This window comes from Octopus bimaculoides, chromosome 18 (assembly GCF_046866305.1).
Source record: "Octopus bimaculoides isolate indiv1 chromosome 18, ASM4686630v1, whole genome shotgun sequence".
Lineage (NCBI taxonomy): Eukaryota > Metazoa > Mollusca > Cephalopoda > Octopoda > Octopodidae > Octopus > Octopus bimaculoides.
Window position 1 is genome coordinate 55,654,433 of NC_142945.1, and position 27,245 is coordinate 55,681,677.

The 27,245-nt window shown below is 34.5% G+C and overlaps 3 protein-coding genes across 12 annotated transcripts in view; 2 read left to right on the plus strand and 1 right to left on the minus strand.

The window, feature by feature from the left end:
- Positions 1 to 7,245, plus strand: part of LOC106883074 (uncharacterized) — a 135,278-nt gene extending 128,033 nt beyond the window's left edge. For all 7 annotated transcript variants that reach the window (XM_089366311.1, XM_052974338.2, XM_052974340.2 and 4 more), the window contains one exon: positions 1,153 to 7,245. Coding sequence is in view for 4 of the 7 variants with exons in the window: in XM_052974338.2 (XP_052830298.1) it covers positions 1,153 to 1,258 (106 nt within the window). In the remaining 3 variants the exon portion in view is untranslated. The remainder of the gene's footprint in view (positions 1 to 1,152) is intronic.
- On the minus strand, positions 4,219 to 22,723 carry LOC106883076 (transmembrane protein 232). 4 transcript variants are annotated; one of them, XM_014933955.3, is made up of 17 exons: positions 22,542 to 22,678; positions 22,068 to 22,212; positions 21,335 to 21,446; positions 20,360 to 20,465; positions 19,625 to 19,782; positions 19,223 to 19,322; positions 18,834 to 19,003; positions 17,588 to 17,835; positions 16,487 to 16,644; positions 15,853 to 15,943; positions 14,897 to 14,948; positions 13,286 to 13,580; positions 12,573 to 12,757; positions 11,250 to 11,524; positions 10,210 to 10,291; positions 8,623 to 8,749; positions 4,219 to 5,701 (listed from the first exon to the last, which is right to left on the minus strand). In XM_014933955.3, exons 2-16 carry the CDS (start codon positions 22,202 to 22,204, stop codon positions 8,699 to 8,701), a joined length of 2,220 nt encoding a protein of 739 aa, XP_014789441.1. In that variant the 5' UTR covers positions 22,205 to 22,212; positions 22,542 to 22,678; the 3' UTR covers positions 4,219 to 5,701; positions 8,623 to 8,698. The 4 variants fall into 4 exon arrangements, with proteins under 4 accessions (XP_014789441.1, XP_014789438.1, XP_014789439.1 ...); XM_014933952.3 differs by having other exon boundaries at positions 22,068 to 22,723; XM_014933953.3 differs by having other exon boundaries at positions 8,619 to 8,749; positions 22,068 to 22,705.
- Positions 22,650 to 26,867, plus strand: LOC106883077 (complex III assembly factor LYRM7). The gene is made up of 5 exons (XM_014933957.3): positions 22,650 to 22,799; positions 24,364 to 24,436; positions 25,027 to 25,097; positions 25,337 to 25,418; positions 26,472 to 26,867. The coding sequence occupies exons 1-5, from the start codon at positions 22,785 to 22,787 to the stop codon at positions 26,570 to 26,572; spliced, it is 342 nt and encodes a 113-aa protein (XP_014789443.1). The 5' UTR covers positions 22,650 to 22,784; the 3' UTR covers positions 26,573 to 26,867.
- The last annotated feature ends 378 nt before the right edge of the window (positions 26,868 to 27,245 follow it).

Below are 27,245 nucleotides of genomic sequence, written 5' to 3' on the forward strand. Positions count from 1 at the left end.
TAATACAAATGTGGTCTGCAGCAGAGGAATTGGTGCCACAAGGCCATGTAGTTCTCTGCTGAAAGTCTAAACAACACTATTACAAAAAAAAGTTGCAAAATGTTTTGTTGACTGACTTTAATTTTTGCCTTGGGATACGGTGCCTTAATCTACGAGAAGAACTAAGCATTACTTTCTTGAAGTCATTCCTGGAAAGTGCAGAAGTATTGCATAAAAGATATGGGACTGTTTTCCTCTTCAAGTAAGTTGTTCTTATAATCTTTCAGTGTGGGAGAACAAACAATAGATGACTTTTTGATGTAATAAGTCTTGCCAGAGATGATGGCTTGCTAGGTTTGCAGGAATAAGGATACGCCCATGCCTCTACAACTGGATGGCCATAACCATTATCCTTGTTAACAAAAAACAAGTCTACTTTTGTGTGACATAAGGAATATGAATTAATGGTTTAGAGATGGGCTTTCTTCCATCACTGACAAAAGTGTTGCTGATTCAAAGAATATTTTTAAGGATGGATGATCCCTTCTTTGCTACCAAAATATATAGCTTTTTTTTAGCTAATTATCTTTTTCAACCATCTTTAGCAAACACACTGGTTGCACGGAGGTAGCTAGCTAGAGAAATACTTCCTGTTCAATCCCATAGTTTGCTGAAGAGATTTGCAGAAATAATTGCTTGAAATGTAACCATCATCATGGTTTTTCTTTTCTTTTTAATGATTTGAATAATAATTTTGTAAAACAAAAAAAAAATCATCGAAAGAATTTATTGCAATGTTTGTTGACTTTATTTTTAAAAAAAAATATTAACAAGTTCAATAATGCTATTTTATTCAAAAATTTGTTTACTTTTCTTTTTCTAGTTAAACTATTAATTTTCTTAACATCAATTCTTGCATGTTTTCTTTATCAAACCATTTCTCAGTTTATTTTCTCATATTCTGAACTATATTAAATCTTTATTAGTTTATAAACTTTCAGTTTTCTGCTTAAAGTAATAAATTTTAATGAAGTTTATAGAAATAGCAGTCCCTTGTCTCTCTTTTATAGTTTTGTTTTTGTTATGTATTTGCTTATATTATTAATATTATTATTATTATTATTATTTCTATAGTCACTAAGATTTCTGCTTATCATTTTGACTTTGCTGCAGATTGGACAGATTGATGAAACTCAACCCTAAAACTGTTTGTCAAGAACGCTCACAGAAGAACAGTTTCTTTCCTGATATTCCAGCAAATTCCAGCTCAAATAACTAGTTCTGCTGATAACAGCCCACAACAAACATTACGAATAGTCTCCACCAGTATTGCAGCATTGTATCCTTGCTGCCATTTTTAATCCCACCAAAGCTGCTGCTGCTGCTAAACCAAAATGGACAACCGAATTTCTCGTGCAGCTTCACTGCTGCATCAACAGCACCCAGCTGGCCTCAATGAAGTATCACAGCCTCCGTAGCAACAATGTTATTATCAACAACAACTTTAGCTGGTTCCCACCTTTTCAACAGCTTCTCTTTGTATGTCGAAAGAAAAACCAAAAAAAGTCAGCTAGCTTTTCTAGTCATTTCCACTGATAAGAAGATATTTTCACCTACCTTCTTCTTCACACCACAATAATAATAATAATAATAACTATTTCTGCTGTTTCTTTGAACACTTGTTACTTTCCTACAACAGTTTGGTTCAAGGACCACTTCCCTTTGGACACAACTGAGCTTTCTATTGCAAAAGTCAACTGATTCTTAGTTTCTGACATTTTCTCTTTCTAGTAATTAAAATGTCAGGACAAAATATCACAAAAACTGTCATGCAAATGGGTTTTTATTATTATTATTATTATTATTATTATTGTTATTATTATGATTGATTTTTAACTTTAACTGAGTTTCTTCCCATCACTCCTGAACCATTTCAGCAGATCTCCTGGATATTAATTGTTCTTCTGAATTCCAATAAATTCTGTAGCAGGAACTTAAAAGATTCACAAAGTCATTTGAATGGCAGAAATTCCTCTAAGCTAAGTGACTCAGAGACTTGTTTTCTTTTTTTTAACATTAGGAAAATGTTTGATCATAAATTTCTGTTTTTAAGTATTCAGCTTTGATGAATATAAGTGATTTGGTCAAATTAATTTCTAAACAATAACTGAAGAAAAAACAATGAGTTTTTTGGGGTTTTTTTTTTTTCCATTCAACAGCTTTCTTCAGCTTGATTTCAGATTGCCAAATAGAAGGCAGATTTATATATATAAATGTCTGTTAAAGCTTTTCACAGACTTTACTGCTACCAAAGAAATTATGCAGCATTTCAACAAACAATTTGCATATCAAACATCATGAGATTTGCTTCTTTCTTTTTTTTTGTAAAAGAAATTCTTATAAAGTTGACTAATTTCTAGGATGGGATATTTTGATGCCACAAACTTGAATAACCCTTATTTACAAATGTAAAACTATTTATGTGAATTACGTTAAATAAAAAAGGGGACCAAAATAATTAATTTCGACCTGGTACTTTATAATTTACATTTATTTAAGGAAATTAAATATTTCTTAATCAGTTTCTTTTTAGATAACTAATTTTTTTTCTTAGTTTCATCTGTCTGATAAATATTTTCAATAACAATTTTATCTTAAAACAATCCATGTACTTTTGTTAGAATCCTATTTTAAATCAAAGTATTTTATTGTAGCAGTTTTATTTCTTGTTATTTCAGTCTGATGAAATGCTCTTTAAAAGCATGGATTACAAATAGTTTTTTGTTTGTAAATTTATTTAAATTGTTATATTTACTTGTTTGTTATTGGAAAAAATCCTTCTGGAACTCAGAGCCATCCCGTATCATGGCTGTATTTTTTCTATTGTTATTTTAGTTATCATTTGCCAAAATAACTAAAAAAAAAAAAAGACCATTTTACCGAATATTTTATCATCCCTTGAATTTGCTCTCTGTTACAACTCAGTGATTTTTTTTTCAGCCATTCTCCAATCCTCAAAAGAGTCCAAGGTGAAAGGGTGTAAATAAGTATTATAGAGGAAGGCAACACAGTTGTCAGCTGTTTACGGAACCAAAATAAGAAACAATGAAACTATTTGGTTGCTACTTCATTCCTTTATCATTCACACAAAATTTATTTTAAAACCGTCTTATTTTGGGTTTAACATTTTATTTCGTCATGGAATCACAGATATTTTATAAATTCATGACTTTTCTGTCTCACCAAATTAGACAGAATCCTTACTGTGCCGGACAAAATGCAGTATTTCTTCCAGTTTTACATTCTGAGTTCAAATGCTGCCAAGCTTGACTTTCCTTTCAACTTTTTGAGGTCAATGAAATAAGTACCAGTTGTGTACAGGGGTCAATGTAATTGACTTACCCCCCACCCCTAAAATTTCTGGCCTTGTGCCAAAATTCGAAACCCTTATTATTTAGTTAACACTGTCCACTTCACGGCTAACAGATTGTTCAATGTTATCCATGCTCTTTAACATAATCAACCCACACAATTTACTCACCACCACACAACATCAAATTCTATTTTAATTCTGCAGCTTCTTGTTCCATTTCATTAATATTTGCAGGAAAAGCAAGAAGAGTGTTTTTTAGTTTAGTGAAACGTCAATCTGTATATAACCCATCATTATCTTCCATATAAACTGGCATTTCTTGGGAAATGGTGAGCTGATAGCTATTGGGTCCTAAGAGAGACTGAAATGTTCGAAAGATGACAGAGCTTTCCCTTCCAAACTGAAAATTGCTTTGAGTTTTGTTTTAATTTATTTTTCTGACTTCTATAACTAATGAGAAAATATAGTTGTACGGATGTGGCTTGGTGTCTGTATGAGAGAGAGAAAGAATGCAAAAGAAAAAGTGAATATATTTTATTTCCTCACTTTTGAGGAGACATGTCCCCCGCTTCTGTGGGCATTCACCTTTGCCATGTTCCAACATGAACTTATATTTTGATGCATAATTTTACAGCCTTCCCTTTGATCAGCCCTCCTATAGAACACTGAAGATGGTCAGCTCATCAGTTGTCAAAACATATGATTTGACAACTTTCTTATTTCTATCATTAAAATATAAGTTGGGTTTTTTTTTATATATATACAATTTTCTTTTTTTTTTTTTTTTTTTTGTTTGACATTGGTGATTTCAGAACTGAAATCCAAAGAAAATAGAATATTCTAGAAAAGAAAAACAGAAAAGGGTGTGAGGAAGATAATTTTTTTTTATTGGTTAAACAATGTTTCACTTTGAAATTGTCTTGGCTCCACTTTTATATTTGATTAGCAATCTTTGACGGAAAATTATTGATTCTACCTTTGATGGTATCTGCCCGGTTATAAGCAAGGAGTATCTTTATTGTGAATTTGCATGTTGATCAGTGTACAGACATTGCTGGGGGGGGGGGGGGGGATACAAAGGAATGCAGTTTGGAATGAATCAACCATGCAGATATAGGGGGTGTTTTTAATTAGGGAGCGTTTTCGATTAGGAAGTTTTCAATTATGGGACACACTCAAACCCTATTTGTATTTTCTGTGTTTATAAAAGTCAGAAAAGATGAGATTTTTCTCAATGAAATGAAGATTTCTTCACATCAGGAATTAAAATAAGATGCAAATTCATTTGGAAAGAAGTATATAAGTTCTTTTTAACTTTTAGATATATTTCTCTTACATACAGAGAGAAAAAATATAGCTGAGACAGACTTTATTCCCATTTACACACATAAAGGAAGTGATGAGCATAAGCTTGGAAAAAAGTTATGAAAAAGCTATCAGATCTCTCATCATTTCATTCTGTACATGTGTAGATTAAATTTTAGTAGCTCCCCCCACTTTCTTACAAATCTCAATTTACCATTTCATTTATTCTGTCTTCATCATGGAATTACTAATGACACTCATCTGGAAGCAATTAAATTAATTATGCTTTTTTTTTTTAATTTCTTTTATAGATACTGAATAGAAAAAAACTGTGGATGTAATTAATTCAAGTACTAAGGTCCAATATAATCACCCCCCCCCCTTGTCAAAATTGCTGGCCTTGCACCTATAACAAAGGATTATTATGCATCAGTGTTCAGCAATCATAAAATTCTTACACAGCATTTATTTGCTAAAATATTCCAGTTTCATCCATTTCTCAATTGCTTTAAGAAAAAAAAAAGTCCTGGGGTCAATTCTTTCGACTAAAATTCTTCAAGGCGCTGCCCCAGCATGACCAGTCTTATGGCTGAAGCAAGTAAAAGATAAATACACATTTCATCAGTATCTTCTTTTGTTTAACCTTTTTTTTCCCTCGTATTTTAGAAATATTACCATTGAGATTTCTTCTTATTCCCTTCAATGTTTGAGAAAAGACAGTTTCACCTATCCGCCCCACCCCCCACCCTTCCGTCTGTGCTGAATATATAAAAAAAAAGTGTTTAATTTGTAGTTTGAACTTTGGTTGGTTATTTTCAACAACATTACTGTCTAATTTTTATATATATAAGAATATTTCATTGATAAATCTTGTGCAATTGCAATATTTAGTCCAAGTGCTCACCAAATAACAAGACAATCTGTGATACTTGTGTTAGAAACGTTTTGTGTGTCAATATAAAGCAGGTTTTGCTGCACAATAATAGCCTTCTCCAATTTCCTTGCTTCATGAATAATTATAATGCATTCCCCGATCCATGGATACTGAAAGAAAAGAAAACCATTTAAAGTTCTATGAAACATTTCTCAAGATTTAGTTTGGTAATTTTCAGTTTGAAAGTAAAAGTGAAATATTTCCATTATATTAATTATTTTTTCAAGTTAAAATCTGTTTTCTTTTAAATTGAAAAGTTTCATTTCTATGTATTCTAGTTTAGTTTTGAGTCCCTACAGTAACTGAGTTATGGCGAAACTTTTCCAATGCCAGTGAATGTATTTCTTCAGTATTTCACTTAATTCCTTAAACGAGACTCTGTCGCTACCCGGATATAACCCAAGTTTGTTAAATTTCAATACAAACACATTTGTGCACGCACATGAAAAAGAAATTTTAAAAATACCAAAAACGTTAATGGTTCATAAATTTTTTAAAAAGTTCTGTGTAACAGAAAACAAAATTTAAATTGCTCATCTTAACAACGGTGTTACTATATAATCAGCTTTTCCTTAGAATTTTAGTTTAAAATTTTTGACTACACTCTTGTCAGAAGTTGATAGCTTTAATTAGAGCTCTGTAACGATGTTACCAACGACAAAGCTTCTTCATGTAAGGCATTAAAAATACATCAAATTTAAGGAATTTCTGCAATTTCTTCCAAAGGAGGATTTCTTTTTAGAGAGTATATTTGAGCTTTCATTGCACTGTTTTATAGCCCAATATTTTTAGACTAACTTGAAAATTTTGCCTTCAAATTAAACTGAAACATAGGTCCCGTTGTGAAAGAAAATCTTTCAACTGATCTATTTGAATATCTGTTTGGTGGAGAGAATGAAATCCTTATATTAAAAGCTTTTGATAAATTAGATAAAGCTTTCAGGTCGATCTGGTAATATAAAACATAATAGATTTTAGATGCTCAACTGAGCAAGGAAACATGATCTCCAACTGGCAGCTGTTGAAAGAAATAGCCTGTTGAATGTGTACAGAAAGAGAGAGAGACATGTTAATAGATCTAACACTTGATTAGAAATCTTATCTTCTGTAAAGATTTGCTGCTGAACTTCCATGGCTCACATCTCAAGTGTGTCTGTTTAGTTGAGGATACATTCAATCTCAACTTGGTTCTGAATAACAATTTAACAGATTTAAAACAAAAAAAAAAAGAGAAATAAGGAATTTCTAATGAAAACCTAGTCAAAGTTCTATTATTCTCCCTCTGCTTAATTCATTAAGAAAATAAATTTTTTCCATATAATTAGTAGACAAATGTTGCTGTTGCTAGTGAAAACCACAAATTGTGAAAAAAAATAAGCTGCCTTGTCTTGTGAAGTTGTTTAACAATGCTTTTTACCTCTCGATTTTTCTCTTCACACAACAACTTGAGTGCAAACGCCACAAATACTTATGTAAAGCATGTTAGAGACTTATTGTTAGCTTTTATTATTATTTTTATTATTATTTTTCAATGAAGGACTGAACACATGTAAAAATGACATTGTTATTTATGTTTCTAGATGGTTTGGTATGAAATCTCAGTCTTTGAGACTGTCTTGGAAATGTTAATAAATATTTAAAAAAACAATTTCAACATGTCGACTCAGTTCAACATTATTCCTTATTTATTTTATTTTTTTCTAACTTAGAAGGGAACAAATATATTTCAATTACATCAATTCTTTTTTAATAGAAAATCTGAATTATTCTCCCCCCACCTCTACACCTCAATATTTAATTATTTACAAACAAATCAATCACTTTACATTGTTTTAATTGCTTCAGAATTTCATTTTTGCATCCAAAACATTGATGAAAGACAAAGTTAGATCACCAACTTGTATATTTAAAGACCTCATTAATGGCATCTCCTGACCATTTTCTCTCTTACCACTTTCTCCAGCATGTTCTTATCACTGGATCAGGTAAAAAAAAAAAAATGTCTCTCCTCAAAGAGTGCAATGTCACCAATAAATGTTTTTGTGAACTGTGTTCTAATATGTTACCAATTATATTTTAAAATAACGAACTCTTTGGCAAGACACTGTTTACAACTCTTTAGGAACAAAGCTGGGTCGTCAAGTAATTAATACAAATATTTAAATAAAGAAACAACTAATAAAATAACTGCAACAACTACAAAAAAAAGTTTATGAAACAGAAATCATTTAAACTGATGTGAAACATTAAGCTTGGAAAACTGCCAGCTTAATGGTTCACAGGACAACCGATTCCTGTCAGCATTTATATTCTGTACTCTTAATAAAGACAATTTTCACTGGTTCACTATTCTAAACAGATATAGGTTCCATAAGGAGTTACTTTTTATTGCTGTGAGGAGTTGAGATACAACTGAGTCTGTCTTTGGATTATTAGATGATATAAAAGTATTGCGAGGTACAGGTGAGTGCCATAAAATGAATGGTTGGTCTCTCACCAAAGCAAAATACTGGCCTCTTTTCAATTTCTTGATGCAATCATTTAAGTTCACTTTATTTAATTACCTCTGGGAATGCAAAACATTTATCAGATAAAAGTAAAGGTTCAATGTTGAACAAAATCATAATTAGCTCATCTACCTGTATTTTCTTTTACTCAATGTGTAATACCTCTACATGATAGCTAGAACTGGAAACAAAAATATCCCTCAGATCACCCCCTACTGTGTTATCTATGTATATATGTGTGTGTATAACAGAGTGCTGAAAAGTTCCTGGCTTTAAGTGTATTGCAAGAGGCCTGGTTGGAGACCCAACCTTCTGCAGTCTTTCACAGGCCTTAGAAAAACTGAAGGACCACTGCAATAAGTATGTGAATCTGAGAATATGATGATTAAACTCATAATTAACTGACACTCCTATATTCTCTTTTACCCAATGCCAGGAACTTTACAGCATACCCTCATATGTATGTATGTATTCGCCATGTTGGACCACTTATTCTACACATTTTTAACCAAGTGTTTACCTACAGTTTTCTTGTGGAATGGTCTTCTTCCTAGTGTACATCCAGTGAGTCTATATTACTTTTTTATCAGAGTTGCAGGACTAGACATGCTGTAGATCTTCCCAAAGGTCACCTGGGTTTTCTTTGTTCCACTAAACAAAAAAAAAAAATTGAATTCATTTTTAAAAAGTAAAGAATCTTGGTTTCTTAGATTACTAGAAAACCTGTTCCAGTTTATTTCTAGCTCCGACCACTTATGGCATTCCCCCCTCTATCACCCTCAAGGATTAAATGACCATCATTGTCATCATCTTCCATCTGTTTTCCATGCTGTCATGAGTTGGACAGGTCATTATGACCCTAGTCAGCCCTTATTTGGAGTTACTGTCCTCCTACATGGGTTGTAGATCCACATGTTCCTTGGATATGTTACTTTTAATAGGGTTTCTATGGCAGAATTCCCTTCCTAACACCACCAGGCACTACAGAGTGAACAAGCAGCATTTCGTACCCACTTGATGAACAATATTTATGTCAATCAAATATATTTTCATCAGGTCCTGAGAGTGGATTTGAGCAATGGGAAGTAGAAAAAATCCAATGTGTGTGTGTGTGTGTGTGCGTGTTTGTGTCTTCTTGTCTTGACATTGTGTGATAGTTGTAAATGAATCTCACTGTCATCCAAGCAGTGTTATTCATTTCCAATATTGCAAGCAAACATCTCTGGCAATGGATCTTGGAAATAGGTGAAGATTGATGACTTAAAAGGCATCCAACTGCAGAAAATCTGCCTCAAATAAACTTTGACCCAGGCAACCATGGAAAGGTGGAGGTTAAAATATGAGGATTTGCACAAAATACCATATTTTACTTTGGTTAAATTACTGTTGGCAAGGGGGATAGCCATTATGACTCAAAGCTTAGCAAATAATATTTTGTTTTTACAGGTGAAAAAAAAAAGGCAAAATACATGGTTGACAATTTCTTCTTTTTTTTTTTAATGTTTATGGCTAATTACAGAAGGGAATGCAGTGCTTATGACATTTTTCAGAGGAAGTTTTCTTCAGGAGCCTTGGCTGAATGCTTGCTTCAATAGAGTGGACTCTGCTAAAAGCATTTATGGGTTGGAAGGTGGTGGTGGTGTTAAACTGACCACAAATTTTAAACCACATTGTATTCCTGGTTTCTCACTCTTAATTCTTCAAGAGTTTAAGTTAACTCTACAAGAATTACAACTTGGAACTCCACTTGATGTGCCAGCAATCAAAGATGCCCCCATCACTACTTCAGCAAGCATAGTGAAGTTTATATTTCACTGATGAGGTCATAATAAGACCAAGACATGCCCAGAGTAGTCTCCCATGTTTCCCAAAATAATTGAAATATCATTTTTACCATATAAGTATTTCTAATTACGTTTTTTAATGCTTCTTGCATTAAATACATTAACACTAACACCTGTATATAAAAGATAATACTAATTTACTGAAAATCTGACGAGTTAAAATACAAGGAACCTGGTTAAAGATTTTATTAGTTAATACCAGCTACTTCAGGTGTAAATAAATAACTTGTTTTTTTTTTTATGTTTTTAAGAATTTAATGAAATTACCTGATTTCTTATGACTTCTTGTAAATTCAAAAATGTTCTTGTTCTGTAACTTTGGAAGCATCTTGTCTGGACATTTTTCCTTCTGTTAAAATAATTGAAAATCTTTGTGTCACGAATATCTACCATATATTCCTCTACCTCTGATAACTTTATAATGTTAGACAAATAACAACTTTCACATTAAATCATCCTTGCTTTAAACCTCTCTTCTCCATGCTGACATAGATTACATTACACAGGCCAACCACACACACACACACACACACACACACACACACACACACACACACACACACACACACACACACACATGCGTTGAAATTTGAATCAAATCTGATTAAAATTTCCAATGAAGGAGACAGCTGTAACAACACTTTGAAAACACCCGACTAAACACTGCTTGCCACAGCTGACCAGTTTGCCAAATGCAATGAGGACATTTTTAGAAACTTGCTGTGAAGTTATATGTGTAAACTGAGCACGAAACCTTTTTATCGACCCAGAAATGGTAAAAGGCAAAATTTTTTTGCAGCAAATGTCAGATTTGTGTTGGATCAAGTAAATCCCACATTGAATAAAATCATGTCTAGAAAACTGGATGAGGATAATCCATTGGGGAACAGTATAAGTCAAGTTAACAGCAGTCATATGAACCAATGAAGAACCTTTATGCTCAACCTCCGAGAAACAGCAGCCAAATCTCCCTTAAATCACATCCAACAATCTTTAAAAAAGAGCACATTAGATTATATAGTCCAAGGTCCATGATGGCAGAAATAAAAGGCAAGGATTGCCATGGCCAGAATCACTTTCGATCTCTGGTCTAAACCACAACAAATCAATTGCAGGTCTTCAGGTTCTACCATCTTCACCAAAGTTCTAATTACCTCCGACGCTCCCTGCTTTAATTAGAACTATTGCCATGGCAACATGGTTATTAAATGGTGCTCTGAGATCAGCTCTAATGAGCTTATTTCAACATGCTGTACAAAACTCATTAAAATAAAACTTGAAATACATGAAAATATTTATGGTTTCACCTCAGAGGAAAACTGGATTTCCTTTCATCAATTATTGATTTGTTCTCGTTTAATTTTTGAGTCAAACTGTTTCTGTTTGTGATTTGTTGCTGCTGCTGCTGTAGTTGTTGTTGTTGCTGTCGTCGTTGCTGATGTTGTTCTTGTTCTTTCAGCTGTTCCTTGCTGCCACATGATTCTAGTAAATAAATCTCGACCAAATTGTCAGCCATGTGTGACATAAAGTTATGGAGTGAAGTCTGCCTGAAAGACATGGCTGTCTTCTTTGAAGAATAAAACTGCAACAGATGAAGGATAGTCAAAGAGCATCAACAACCGAAATGAAGACAAAATCAATTCAAAGCAAACAACTAAAAAAAAAAAAAAAAGGAAAAAAAAATCAACCATTCCTGGAGTCAGGTGTTTGAATATATTTAAAATAGAGAGACTGGGACAAAGAATTCCCACGGGAAATAGATCAATGCACCAGAATGGACATCTTACTTATTTCACCATTTCTATTTCAAATCAATCCTGTTTGTATAACTTCTTAAGTATTAGACCACCAGAAAATAGTCAGTATTACATTTACAGTTATATATATATATATATATATATAGAGAGAGAGAGAGAGAGAGAGGCATCAGCTGTAGCATGCAAAAGGGAAGACTGCACTAGTATGGTCATGCTCTGTGAATGGACGAGGACGGCTGCGTAAAAAGTGCTAATGTATAACTATGGAGGGGATGTGTGGAAGGGGTAAACCCAGTAAGACAGGGGATGAGGTGGTGAAATATGGTCTTCAGATGTTGAGCCTCATGGAGGCAATGGCAAGTGACTTAGAACTGGTGGCAATTTGCTGTGCTTCAGAAGACATGTCAAGCTAAGTGAAATCCCAGCCATGGCCAGCACCAGTTCCATGTGAAAGGCACCCAATACACTCTGTAGACTGTCCAACCCATGCCAGCATGGAAAACAGACATTAAATGATGAGGATGATGATTGAATACTCATTTTTCCCTTCTTGTTTACACAATTCTTATAGTCACAACACATACACACACACACACACAGTCTATTTAAACCAGTTCAATGGTCAGTTACTCTGGAGCTTCCAAAGTGAGCAACTGCTTCCTCCGAGAAGTCAGAATGACCCAGATTGACTTATCCAAAGAAGCAACTCCAGTGTGACAGGCCACTCAACCAGACTAAATAAGCAACTGTACTTTACGTTTGTATTGAGTACTTCTTCTAAGGATCATTAGCTAACAGCAGATATGTTAGTTTCAGTGTGGTGCATTAGTCTAATTCTGTAGATGAAGAAAATTCTAAATGAGGGTAACATACAAAGTTAGAATGTAGCGCTTCCAAAACACAAGGATTCCGTTCTGTCTGATTCACCTGCAGCAGTATAGTCCATAATGTTGTTAACAAGACCTCTCTAGTTGGTTCACCTAACAAACAATGGTAGACCCTCATCAGAGCCTGAATTGCTCCAAGACGTATTCTCCAGTTCCAGTTGTCTTCATTTGCTAAGAGATAGAAGAAAGAAGTATGATGATGATAATAATAATAATAATAATAATAATAATAATCAGACTACCCGTTTTACTGCTTCCCATATTAGCTGAGCTTCAGGGTGGGATGGAAAGCATGAGGCTTAATTATTACCATCAGCTTTTCATTATTTCTCCATTTATATATTATATTTTCATTATGACTCAACAGAGTTCTTACAACCCAAAGACGTGGCTCAAAGTGGTAGAAATAACAGCCATATTGTCTCATAATCACACCCTACAGTCTTTGATAATAAGACAAACTGGAAGATGCAGTCTGGTCCACTGAATGGAGTAATATAAGTTGGTTTAATCAGGTGATTGCACACACACACACACACACTGAGGAGATAAGTTAAATACAGTGAATATTCAGTGATATAACAAGTTCAAGTTCAAGTTTCTTCTCAAATATTCTTAAACAGTAATATTTATTTGTTGGTGCAAATGTCTAAAATAAAATAAAAACATGTTTTGAAGCCAAGAAAGTCATCAATTTACCAGATTCCATAGATATCTCATGTGGAGATTTGAAGTGAGTGAGTTCAAGCAGGCTGACACTACACAAATTATGAATGGTGTCAATTTGGAAGTTTAAATCTGATTTGAGTTGAAATTGTTGCTGTCTTTTGTAGCAAGACTCCTCCATTAGTTTGCAGTTATCTCCCATAAGTGCCCTCTTCTGAATATGTGAAGTACTTCCATTTAAAAGAACATCACCAAGAAGCTCTGTATAAATGAAGATGATGTCCCACGGCCAAAAACCAAAACTGTATTCTTCCGTTTCTGCAGACATCTGGAAAAGGAGCATTAATTTTCTTTATTTAACAATATATTTACCATATCTACTCTTTTACAATGTCACCTACCATCACCAATACCACTTTCACTGGTCAACAAGTCTTTTTCATCCAGGACATTAGTGCTATGGAGAAACGGTGCCAAGGCTTCTGGAATGACAGTATGCTTGCTGACTACAGCTGGACGCTTTACCATAATCAACCAGATCAGGAACACCGCAGGAAATCCAAATCACAATGTTTCTAACTCTGTCGTTCTAACTTTATCTGTTTTGTCTGAACCATAAAGTATTTTCATCACTGCACAACAATCATTTCTAATTAACGTGTTTAATTAATGCTTACTGCATCAGATATGTTAATAGTAACTCAACTATGGTAAGGCACTTAGTTTGGTATGCTACCATTTGCTGTCATTTTGCCACTGAAGAGAAGACAAAAATCAATAAACTGGCTTCTAAGAATGGAACACTAGTGAAAATTTGTTGGGAAAGAATGCAGTGAACCGAGTCAAGACCATGATTAATACTGGTTTTATCAACCATGAAAAGATAAAAGGCAAAAACAAATTGTCAAACTATAAATTCATGACCAAGAGACATAAAACTAAATATTGTAAAGTAGTTCAGTGAATCAGTCTTTGATTTCTGCCAACTCCAAAGCATTGAAGCAAGAAATAATTTAAAATGTAATAACAATAATTGATCATGGAAATAATTATATTTTAGCACAAGAGGTAGAGTTACACTGATCTAAGAAATGAGGAATGGGCCTCTAAATGGCTTTCATGTTCACATCCTGGCAATGGCACCATATTGTATCTTTGGGTAATGCCAAACATGATCATGCGGCAGTAAGCAAAATATTTTATCCATCAATGGGTCATGTTATTTTCACGACTCTGACAAATACAGGAGATAACTTCATGCATGTTTCAGTGTTATTAGATTTCATCAGCAAAATATAGACTTTACCTTACTAACCAAAGTACTGATGAAGGAATCACTAATTAGCTGTACAACATTGTACTCTAACTGCTGGTACAGTCCAGTCTCTCCCTCCGGCCATTTAAAACAATAAGTGAAAGCCTGATACCTGCTACCAAGTCATATTCCCCAGTGGATGATGGCTGCAGTGAGTTAGATATCCTAATTGGGAAGTTAATGACACAAAACAACTCATTAATAAAAAGAGAATAAGTTTAAAAAACAAATGAATGAAAAAAGTGTTGATAAAATATGTCAAAGGATCTGAATCTTTGTCATAATTTTATTAGAAGCAAAAAAAGTGACCATTTCTGCAGATGACTTACCTTGTTATCCGATTCCTTCGAATCACCAAAGATGTCACTTCTTTTGTGGAAGCTAATAAAATAAAAGTTTGTTCTGTGAGTGTATGTAGTTGTAAAAGGTTGGACAGAAACACAACAGAATAAATGAGATGAGCTGAGATGATGATGATGATGGTGGTGGTGGTGGTGGTGGTGGTAGTGGTGATGATGGTGGTGGTGGTGATGATGGTGGTGGTGGTGGTAGTAGTGATGATGGTGGTGGTGGTAGTAGTGGTGGTGGTGGTGGTGGTGGTAGTGATGATGGTGGTGGTGGTAGTAGTGGTGGTGGTGGTGGTGGTAGTAGTGGTGGTGGTGGTGGTGGTAGTAGTGATGATGGTGGTGGTGGTGGTGGTGGTAGTGGTGATGATGGTGGTGGTGGTGATGCTTCACTGGTATTTACTTTTTAAGTTTTTAATGACAATAATGCCGAAAAATAATTTTTTAAAATAATTATAAAAGAAATTAATCTTTTTGAAAATGTTTTCTAAAATCTCTTATAGTTTGTCACAGTTTGAATAAACAACTTTTCTTTCTTCCTCTTCAAACATTTTTTCTTTCTCAGCCAAAATATTAACCTTGAAAGGATCCTCTTTGCCCACCTCGTAATATAACAACTTTAGAGCAGCAGGCATGGCTGTAGGATTAAGAAGCTGGCTTCCCAATCACATGGTTTCAGGTTCAATCCCACTGCAAGGCACCTTGGGCAAGTGTCTTCTATTATAGCCCCAAGCCAGCAAAAGCAGCTTCATTAGCTCCTATATCTTGCAGGTTGATCCACAATATAACTTTCCCTCATAGACTTGAGCAACACTTGTAATTTCCCTGAATACAAAACATGAAACATGAAGAAGTTTAATCCATGACCTACAGGACTGACCCCCATCAGATTTAATACTTGATTATCCTAAACTTGATCCCTGGATTAGAAATAAGCTTACCAATTCTGTGACGTTCCATGTGAAATGTGTTTAAAATCATTCTCTGTTTCTTTCGGTTCTTTGGTTTTAACTTGATTTTTGTCTTCAAATCCTGAGAATGAAATCAACAAAAACTAGATTAACTCCGAATCTGAGATTTAGGAAGTGTTGATATTTAGCATTGCATTTCACCCCAGCAACCACTCACAATGTTCAGTTACCCAGAAGGCACTAATTATCACATGTGCTTACGTCCCCGTGCTGCGAGGCTACATTTTTCTTTTTTTTTCTATATGGGTTTGTTCTGAAACCCATCAACATGGGCCCAATGAACAGAAACAACGCAAAGGTGCCTGATCCAAACAAATGATGCAGAACGAGTTTATTCTCTACAGAAAAAGACAGAGGATCGAGAAGATATGAATAGATGGAAACTTTGCTGCTGCTGGGCCACAAGTTTAGTGTCACTGAATTTATCATTCATTCCATTTACAAAGAGTGAGATAATTCCTTCATCACTGTTCGTTTGGTACCAAATCCTTGTGATAAACAATAATAGTTGTATAATGAATTAGTTCTCAACATTTCAACTATAAATAAAAATCAATGGTAATTAAACAATTAAAAGAAAATGAAAGGAAAACAAAGAAACAACCTGCTGGGTGTCTTTGGGAAACATCTTCTCTTCTTGTATTTTGCCAATCATTGTTACAAATGCTACAATATGCTAAATATTGAAGGATGCTTAGAACTGTGAAGTTCCTCTTTGCTGCTTCTGCTAACACATTTAAAGCAACAACGTAGTCAACCCAGCTGTAGAAATGGAAACAAAGAATATTCATAAGCTTCAGTTTTATTTAAGAGAGATGAAATTGGTTGGATTTTAAGTCTGCCATACAGACAATGCTGAGTTATTGTGAGTGGATTTGATAGATGGAAACTGAAAGAAGCCTGTCATAAGAATGTGAAGGTTGGCAACGAGTAGGACATCCAGCCATAGAAAATCTGCCTCAAGTAAACTGCTGTCCAATCTATGCAAGCATGGAAAAGTGGCCGTTAAATGATGAGATATGCAACCACATGGTTTCCACTGCATGAAACCTAGGGCAAGTATCTTCTACTGTTGGGTCAAGCAACACTTTGTGAGTGAATCTGGTAGAAACTGTATAGAAGCATATTGTGTGTGATGTGTGTGTGTTATTGAATGAGAAGGGGACAGGAATTGCATAGTCAACTTCATTAGCTCACAGGTGTTTCTGCTGAGTTGCCTATGCAACATCTTATGGCTTCCTCAGAGCCATCAAAACTCTAACAGACTCTAGCATTAGCATCTATATATAGTCTCTCTCTTCTTATATTGAAGTTCTTACATTTGGTTATAAGATACTTCAGTAAAGGCCTCCGTAGTGCCAAGAGGTTCCAAGGGCTGCTACTTAACACTTATTTCAATTCGTAAAGCTTAGGTGAAGTCTAACGGATGTAGCATTCCAATCAGATCTGGTGCTTATTCTCAACAAACAGAATTTAGTTCATTAATAAAACACACAATGAAATGTCTGTCATAAATCTGAAGTGAAGACTTATCAATTGAAAGTACAGTACTTCTTTATTTAATCAGATACTCCTTATAGCTAAATGTTCTTGGCATCTAGAAATATCTGGTTATGAAATACATGTTGTAAAGACTTATATCTACTTAAAGTTCAGCATGTAACAGATCAGGCATCTTTATAGAAATGATCAAGTTTAGACTTACCAAGAAGCTGTGTCCAGATTAAAAGTGCATTGTATCAACGAGGAAAGGGAATCAACAAAATAGAGTTCCTTCTTGTTAGTTGGTTCTCTGACCATTCCATCCCCTGAACACAATGTTTGGTATTTCCAAACATTTAAGGCGTGCCATAAAGGAGCACTAAGTTCATGCATGCTCTTACTCACCCATGAACTGTGACGGGAAGGACAAGAGATTTCAGCGGGAGGCGACTCGCTTTGGACCTTACTCAGCTAAAATAGACAAAACCAAGGCAAAATTGTTACCACCGTTGTTCACCACCACCACCAACAACAACAACAACACTCCCCACCCTTTTCCCTGCTAAAACAGCAGCCAACCATTCTAATAAATCGGTTTTTATGTTGAAGGAACATATTTGGACATATGTTCCTAAGTTGGTTTTAAGCATTATGACAATATTTCAATCAGTTATTTCTTCACCCATCATCAGACTGTCTTCAAGAAGCCACCTAATTCCATGGGAAACATATTTCTAACATGTGGCAACTTCTAGCAGACAGTTATTCAATATTGTAAAGCAATTTGCTTGGCCTGCTAACGATTCTGCCTGATCACCACCTGAACATTGATTATTACATTAATGGTAACTTATGCCTGCAAGACATGGCAAAAGACCAGCAGAGTCTATAAAAATGTAGATGTCTTTCACAGACATTGCCTTAGAAACATACCAAATATGTATTGAAATGACCACATCACGACTGGAGAAGTCATGGCTACAGCTGGGCTGAGGAATCTACAGAATATCCTCAGGGTCAAATGACAGAAGCTACTCAGCCACATTCTACATGTGTCCACAAAATGAGTGGAATGAAAGCAAGAGGTGGGTAAGACACAAAGGAAGTGAAGCAAATTGCTCAAGAGCTGGCTGAGGATTGTAGAGAAGGAACTGACAGACAGGGACCGTGTCTGGGAGGGGGCTTGTAACAAGGTCTGCAACTGTGCTGGATGAAGAGAGCTCACTTCCTGATACGCCATCAGGAATGAAGCTAAGCTAAAACTAAAGTAATTTACAACTCGCCATAGGGATTTATTTCTGAGAATAGATCTATAACACAGTTGTGATTTAGACAAAGACATTAGAATACAAACGGGTGTCTAAGCAACAAGATTATTAAGTTATATTCCTGTTAATTTTATTGAAAGGACACTCAATATCTTCATCAAAGCAAATCATTAAATAAAAAGCACAGAAGAAAATATTTACCAGAACTGGTGGGAGTAAATCTGTTTTGAAATTGTGAGAAAAGAACTCGTAATTTGTATCATTTTCAAGATCATCATCGATCAAGATGATGTCAGCGACTTGTATAATAAATCTGAACAACAACTGGGCATCTGGGTGCTTGGTGTAGAAGGAGGCGGAGTCAGAGAAACCTGGAAAGGGAAAGACCTGGTTGGAAAATTCCAAAAGCAGAGAGGGGAGGAGAGAGATAGAGAGAAAGAGAGAGACAGAGAGAGGTTCATTTCTGCATGATTCACACAGAGAAAAGTAGACATTAAAACAATGATGATGATGGTTTCTATGATTTACTGTCAGCAAAACGGTAATGAAGCCTCAGCAGCAACTAACAAATTAAAACCTATTATACTCACTGGCAAAGTAGGAATGTAATCTTTTCTTCACTTCTTGCCATCCATCAAGGTGGTTGGCCATTTTGTGACAATACAAACGCATGAAGACAAGTTGACAAACCTAGAAAGAAAAAAACATATTTTAACAGGGATTCAACCTTCAAAAGAATTAATTTAACCAATTTTATATCAGTTTCAGTTAATATGAGAACAACAAATGACAGTGATGACAATTGTGATGACAATGACAATTTCAACTTTGCATTTCATCCCTCCAGGGTCAGTTTAATCAATGAAGCCCACCTTCACCAAAATCTCTGCCCCTGTGCTTCTGTTAGTCATCACCATCACCATCATTAGTCATCACCATCACCATCATTAGTCATCACCATCATTAGTCATCACCATCAATGCTCTACTTGCCTTCAGTTGTTTCATGTGAGTTTCTCGGAGGAATGACTGCTGAGTGAAGTGTGTACTCAATAGGGACAACAGAGTGTCTGCCAGCAACAGCAGCAACGGTACATGGTTGCAGTCAACAGCAACCAGTTTCAGTGACATCAGCAAAAGATCCAGACACTCTGAAAAGCAGAAATGCTTCAGCAATTGAATAAAATCAAGTCTTGGACAACAGAGCAACAGCTCTGAGTTTGAGGAAAATTTCGTTTTAGTGACCTCAAAAGGATGAAAAAACTAAGTTGTCTTTGGTGGGAGTCAAACACAGAATTTAGAGAGATATTACTAAAGACTGCAAGACATTTGGTCCATTGTTCTGCCAATGCACAACTCTAGATAGATGACAGCTCAGTCAGTAGAAGGGATGATTACATTAGTTTGGTATTACAGAATATTGACAATGATAAAGAGGACAGTTTGAACTGCATCTAAAACTGAGGCCTGTAAACTGTTATATTATGCCAAATGTCCTCTTTGGGACAGAAACTTGGACAATGTACACAGGAATGGAAAAGACAACAGATGTCTTTGAAATGTGGATCTTCCACAAATTGGGCAGGATAAACTGTGGAAAGAGAATATAATATATGTTGCAGTATTAGAAAAGTTAGAATTCCAAAAAGCTCTCCTATTTTGGGACATACAACGTGCCGTAAGCCACAGCCCATTAATAGGTAATTAAAATGAAGGATTAATACTAACCTTGTTGAATATCTCCTTTGCATTTCAATAACAGAATCAACTCTGACCATGCTAAACTGACATTGGCATCTTTTCTAAAACCAGAACTTGACAAACCTGCATTCCACTAAAATTTACAGAATAAAAGAAAATTAGGTTTAAATTTATAGATCATTTGAAAATCTTCATTGAATAATGTTTTTGCCCCTCCCCTCTAACATATTACTTCTCCGTATAACGTCAAAACCCCTTTTGAACTGTTATTACAGTGCCAATAATTCTTTTATCTCATCTCAAATATGTCTTCTGCACTTTCTGTACCTAAAAAAAAAAAAATCAGTCATATTTTCGTTTCTTTTTTTTTTATACTTGAGTTTAATGCTACTTTCCAATTTGGCAACAATGTTTTGTATTCAATTCTTGCATTATACATGAGTAAATGCAGTATATGCAGATATATATATATATATATATAATACAAATTATGTCTATTTATTTATTTATTTTAAAAAAAACAATTATAACAATATACATACATGTATAACATATTATGCTTTACATATACAATATATAAAAATACCAGTAATTATTAAAATACATAACATAGAGCATAGAAAGTAGGATAGTATCTTACAGCTGTTTCAGTCAAGAGGCCATAGTACCCCACTTTACTTCCATCCCCCCAGTGAACTGAAGTATTTCGTAGATAAGATTAAGGTACTTGGGTGTGTATCTGGGCTTCGTCAGAGAGTTTAGAAAGTTCTTAAGGTTAAGTTATAAATATTAAATACATACATATATACACACTGTTACATATAAATATACATAAACACATATATCCAGTTGCATCTCGGTAAACACATATTTATATGTATATGTATATGCATACAAAGGAATCAATTATTATTATTATTAGGTGCATTATTGTTATTAGATAAAGTATAAACAGAGGAAGGAGAAAGTTATCAAAAGAGAAATACCAGACACAATTCTTACTTTGATTCTAAGAAGCATTTGAACTGCCTTTGCATGATATTTCTTCTGTTCTTCTAAATTCTTAACTTTGTTGTAATTTTCAACAAATTCCTCAGTAACTTGCAATGGGCTTCTGTAACAAATAAAAAATTTGGTGTTTTATTTAATTTGGTAGATAGATCTATTTAAGGAAAAGTAACCAGAACTTGCTTCGATTTTCTTATTAAAAAATTCAATTAAATCTTCATGTAACATGAATAAAAGGAAGCTTTTCATTTAAATCGTAGAAGTGAAGAGATATTTTCTGAGATAAAAAAAAATTACGTCAGCTTAAAAATGCATGTCTTTTAGGATGTGATAAAGATTTAGGGATGTTGTGTGAATATCGTACATTTCAAAATAATGGTTTGAAGTCTCTTTCAAACAAAGTTTTTTAATCCATGTTTTTTTAACGTCTCACCCACCAACTCTTCTCGTGTTTTCAATTTTTTCTCTTACCTGTTATCGTATTCCAAATTCTGAAACACATGTATCTATGTGTGTGTGTCAGTGTTTGCCCCACAACCGGTGTTTGGTGCTTTACGTTCCCGTTTGTAGCGAATCGGCAAAATTGACTGACAGTACCAGGCTTAAAGGAAAACAAAAAAATACAGAAGCCGATTCGTACGACTAAAAATTCTACAAGGCGGTGTCCCAGTATGGCCACAGTCTAATGACTGAAACAAGTAAAAGATAAATAAACTTTTGTGTTCACCTATTTGAAGAAAAGGAAGGCCTCGAATCGTTGGTATTTGAATGTTGCTTCGTCTGAAGTCGTTTGTTTACATTACGTCGCTGCTGTTCGGAAAGAATCCCAAATTTATTAACAACCGGAAGGTAAAAAATAGGCATCGTTTGAGCTGTGAAATTATGAATCAATGAAAGAGATGTGAAAGGGATTAAATTTTCTGGTAGAATTAAAATAACTGATGAGAAGAACATTAAGGGTTCGATATCTGGAAATACCCGCGCTGATGCCGTATCTTGGGCGGGGAGGTCGTCTCAGATACTTTTAGAAGGGAACACTAATGTCCCCTAGAATGATGCACTATTGAATGGAATATTCATGCTTTTATTTCTTTATTTTATTCACGGATTTCCTTTTTCTTTCCCCATACTCTTAACGTTTACTTTTGTAAAGTTACAATAAATATTGTAAAATTAATATAGTTATAATTATTTTTCTCACATAATAAATTTTATCGCCATTAGAATATCTGAAACGGTTTTCTCCTTATCGTCTTTTCCTTGAATAAACAATTCCCAATTCCTCCAAGATAGTTAACGTAACAGACATGTTTTTAGGCAGTGACAAGAAACTGTTCGCTGCAGGAACCATCTTTGTTGCTTAACGGTTGCCATAGTGACAATGAACCGACGAGTTTTTACGTGACTTAACAATTGAGCTGCGAGACTTGGTTGTAATGTAAACATGTCCAGAAAGCAGGTAAGAAGTGTTTTATGTTTAATTATGTTGCCTTCCACAACTAATTATTGCGGAAAAAAAAAGTATAATTGTTGTTGTTGTTCTATATTGAAGATAAACGTTCACGTTTGGTATTGAAGCAACTCTGCTATAAATATTAGGCAATCAATCGTATGGTTTTTAATTTGACCTTCATTCATCTAATGAATTTATTACTGTTTTTTTTTTTTATTAATTATATTGGATATTTACTGGAAAATTATCCGAACTAAAATAATTATATCATATGAGTTATTAATTAACGAATTCCTTTTAAAAATCGCCTGGAACCGTTTGAAGGCGACTCTTAATGAGACACCTGCCAAGCCAAACTTGGAGCGTCAATTCTTTCTATTTCTGATTTAGTCATTTCATTTCACTCACAACACAAATGTTGTTGGGACAAACATGAACATCTCACCATCACATTAATAGCCGTAGGACCTTGTGTTGCTACCCGGCATTGTTTCGTTAATTACATTGAGGCGTCAAGTCATTAAATCAAAATTCTGTGTTATTGAACTTTTAAATTAATTCTACATAAACTCGACATTTTGTTAATAGATTTAATGGAAATAACAGCAAGTTATATTATTATAACGATTCTTCAAATGCCATTGTCGACATCCTTAATTCTCTGCCCATATTCAGGAAATGTGGCATTTTCGAATTGTGATTGAAACCATAGATTCATGCATGCTCGCCTGTGTGTAGTATGATCGTAGGTTTTATTGTAGTCAAATATGTAAAGCAAACTTCATATCTATTAAAAAGACCTGAAACTGGATTAATTGTAGAAATATATCGGCGTAAGGAATTTAATGGTTAATTGTCACTTCAAATGGAATTCAATTAAACGTCTAACAAATGAAAAAAATCACCACATTCAATGAAACAGGAGCAACGCAATTGTAATTATAACTATAAAAGTAATCGTTGAGATAGGTTCACATGTTTCCAAATTATAAGGAAAGAGTGTAAACTATTGCAGCGACCGTTAGCTACTGTTTCTAGCCAACTGATAAGAGGAACCTCCCTGACATAGAAGAACAGATCGATAGGCAGTGTTTCCCTATCTGGAATAATACTAAAATTCATTTCAGGATTGCTAAGAATTTTAGGAGAACTTCATCTATCTTTGAATACAAACTTAGGAAATATTAATATGGAGTCTCAGCCTGCTAGAAATAGCAACCAAATCTTCCATCTTCGACAAGGGTAAACGACACATTGGATGGTGTAGTCCAAGATATCCCTAGAAGTCAGAATGGATCGGCTTGGCTGGAATGTCTTTAATTATATGTTAGCTTTGATTAGTGTTGACCAGGGATTAAACAGAATAATACTATTTAGACTTTAATGGGAATAATGACAAAATAAAATAATACACAGTAAAACTTTTTAAATTAGGATAACAACAATAATATTAGAATAATGAAAAAAAACTAGAATACTAACAAAATAAAAAGAAACAATAAAAAAAAAAATCATTTCCAGTGAAGCAGAAAAATATAAAATCACTTTAAAATGTTTGAACATTTTTCAGGTTATTTCTGCATTTAAGCATCTTCACAGAACAAGGAGAAAAGTTTTTGAAAATGATTTAACAGCTCTGGAAGGTATGTTTGAAGAAAATTTCATTAGCTCAAGCAACTTGTTTTCATTGAAATAATTAGAATTCTACTCTTTATTAAGTAGAAATTCTAGAAATAACATGTTGCATTTTTCTCGCACCTCATTTCATCCTGCTCCCACTGCTTCCTTCATTCCAGTCAGTCTGAATCTTCTATGAATTTTGATCCTTCTTTAATTGCTTACATCATCTGCTACTTACACAACTTATTGACCCCCCCCCCCACACACACACACTTCTTACATCAAACCCGCCACATCACTCCATTACTTTTAATCAGTTTTTCATTTGCAATTTTGTAGCCACGATCTTCTCCAAACACCTGCAACATTAGATTCTTTCATTCTTCACACTGATTTAACTACCTGACATCCTCTACAAGCCCTCTTATATATTCTCTCGGTTACACCAATCCTCAAAGACATACACAAATAGTTTGTTATTTCTGCAAAGGTAGGAAATGTGTATTTTTGATGGGTGAACCTATTTAAAAATTAATTCTTGATAATTGTGGTAAGAATATAAAAGAAGCTGCATTAGTTTTCCCTTCCTTTTTCATTATTTTGTCACTCACAGCTTCGAAACAGAAGATTAACCAAGAATTTCGGAAAAATATAAATGAAGCTGATCCAGCAGTGATCAAAAAGGTAATCAAATCATTCTATGTCATTTGTATAACTTATTATTTGACCATTTCCTCTCTCTCTCTCTCTCTCTCTCTTTCTCTGTCTTTCCAATGAACATTACTTTTCTTCCTCTTGGCATAAAATTCATTCCACTATTTGAACTCTGTGAATAATATATTTGCCAATCCAAAACCTGACCACTTCCCTCACATTGTATTGTTTTATTTTTATTGCATGTGTTTTTTTTTATTATTTTTTAGTTGTTGAAAATTGCCGAAGATTCTGAGATGATTCTCCGGACTCAGATCATTCAAGCTGAAGAGACAACTCCTGGTGTTTTCAGTAAACAAATTTATTCAATCATTTCTAATTCTATTGTCTTGTTTTTAAGAAATAATTAATCTGAACCCAGTAGAGGGACCAGCTGTCCAAATAGACAGTAGCTTGGTAAATAAAGCAATGAAAAGCATGAAGACAAGGAAAGTCCCAGGTCCATCAGGGGTCACTGCTGAGATGCTTAAAATATCCAGCCGAGTGGTATATGGTCTAGACTTTCCTTGTCTTCATATTCTCAACTACCCAGGGGGATACTTAGAAGTAGTAGATAGCTTCTGATACCTAGCTAACCAAGTTTGCAATGGAGGGGGGAGCTTTGAAGGCATAGTTGCTAGAATAGGAAGAGGCTGGGCAAAGTTCAGAGAGATTTTATCTCCTTAGTAGCAAAGGGCCTCTTCCTCAGTGTGAAAGGTAGATTATGTGAAGCCTGTGTGTGAACAGCCTTGCTACATGGCTGTGACTGCAGAGGATATGTGAAGGCTTGAAAGAAATGAAGCTAATATATGCTCCACTGGATATGTCAGTGTGCACGTGCGATGGAGCTTAAGTACATGATCATCAGTTTTAAAGTCTCACAAAAGTGATGACAAGTGACTGAGACTTCTGGCAATTTGCTGTGCTTGAGAAGATGGATGAAGCTAAGTGAAATCATAGTTGTGGTCAGTGCCAATGACCCGTGAAAGGCATCTGTGCCAGTAACACAGAAAATACTCTGTAAAGTGGTTGGCATCAGGAAAGGCATCCAGCCAGAGAAACCAAGCCAAAACAGATGACTGGAGCCTGGTACAGCTCTCTGGCTTACCAGCTTTCGTCAAACCGTCCATGCCAGCATAGAAGACATCTGTTAAATGATGATTGCATCTGTTACCGAAACCTGAATAACTGAAGAAATTCCAACATGAAACTCCATCTTACTCAAACTCTTCAGGAATTCATTCTTTGGTCAATTATTTCTTCTTCTTCTTTCCATTACAATGAGTTTCTTTTATTTGCTTTTTTTTTTTTAATATTTTTTTCTCCAGTGTTTTATTCTGTACACTATTCTCTGTTGCATTTCAGAGGCAAAAATCACTGCCGATACCTTCAAAGACACTAACTACCCTTTCAAACCAGATGCCAAAATACCAGAGTTCAAAAAAGGCAAGAAGTGTTCAAGCTGACCGATCCTTTTAACATGGAGACATCATGTTGTTACTTCGTTGCTTGTATCATATTTGACTCTAAGACAAACTCACAAGATTCCTGATTCTTTCATAATAACCTAAGTTGTTAGAATATGAAAGATAGAGAGACTTTCTCTGGTTTATTTGATGCTATTCTATGAGGCTTCATTTTATAGCAACTCTGGACTCTGTCTTCCTTTCACTTGAAAGTCTTTCATGTCAGACATTAACAATTGTAAACATGAACAAATTTGGCATTTTTTTCTAATAAACACTATTTATTGTTTCCTTATTTAGTTTCTCTCTCTCTCTCTCTCCCCTCTAGCCCCCCCTTATTCAAAGTAAAGCTCAGCATCCTGAATTCACTCCTCATCACTGATGATCTTTTAAAAATTGCTCCTTTAACGTTTATATTTTTCTTGTTTCAGTCATTAGTCTGTGGCCATGCTGGAGCACCACTTTGGAGAAAATTTAGTCAAATAAATTAACCCCTGGACTTAATTTTTTTTTAAAACCTGGTACTTATTCTATCGATCTCTTTGCCAATCCACTAAGTTACAGGGATATAAACATGCCAACACCAGTTGTCAAGCGGTGCGGAGGGGTACAATCACACACACACACACACATATATATAAATATATGATAGGTTTCTTTCAGTTTCCGTCTA

Coding starts and splice junctions, on each gene's coding strand:
- LOC106883076 (XM_014933952.3), bottom strand. CDS start 22,294: ATGTTCTTCTCATCAGTTATTTTAATTCTACCAGAAAATTTAATCCCT. Junction 19,783..20,359: donor CAAAGGAGATATTCAACAAG/GTTAGTATTAAT, acceptor TCTGCTTTTCAG/AGTGTCTGGATCTTTTGCTG. Junction 15,944..16,486: donor TTCCCAAAGACACCCAGCAG/GTTGTTTCTTTG, acceptor TTTCATTCTCAG/GATTTGAAGACAAAAATCAA.
- LOC106883077 (XM_014933957.3), top strand. Junction 24,437..25,026: donor TGATTTAACAGCTCTGGAAG/GTATGTTTGAAG, acceptor TGTCACTCACAG/CTTCGAAACAGAAGATTAAC. Junction 25,098..25,336: donor ATCCAGCAGTGATCAAAAAG/GTAATCAAATCA, acceptor ATTATTTTTTAG/TTGTTGAAAATTGCCGAAGA.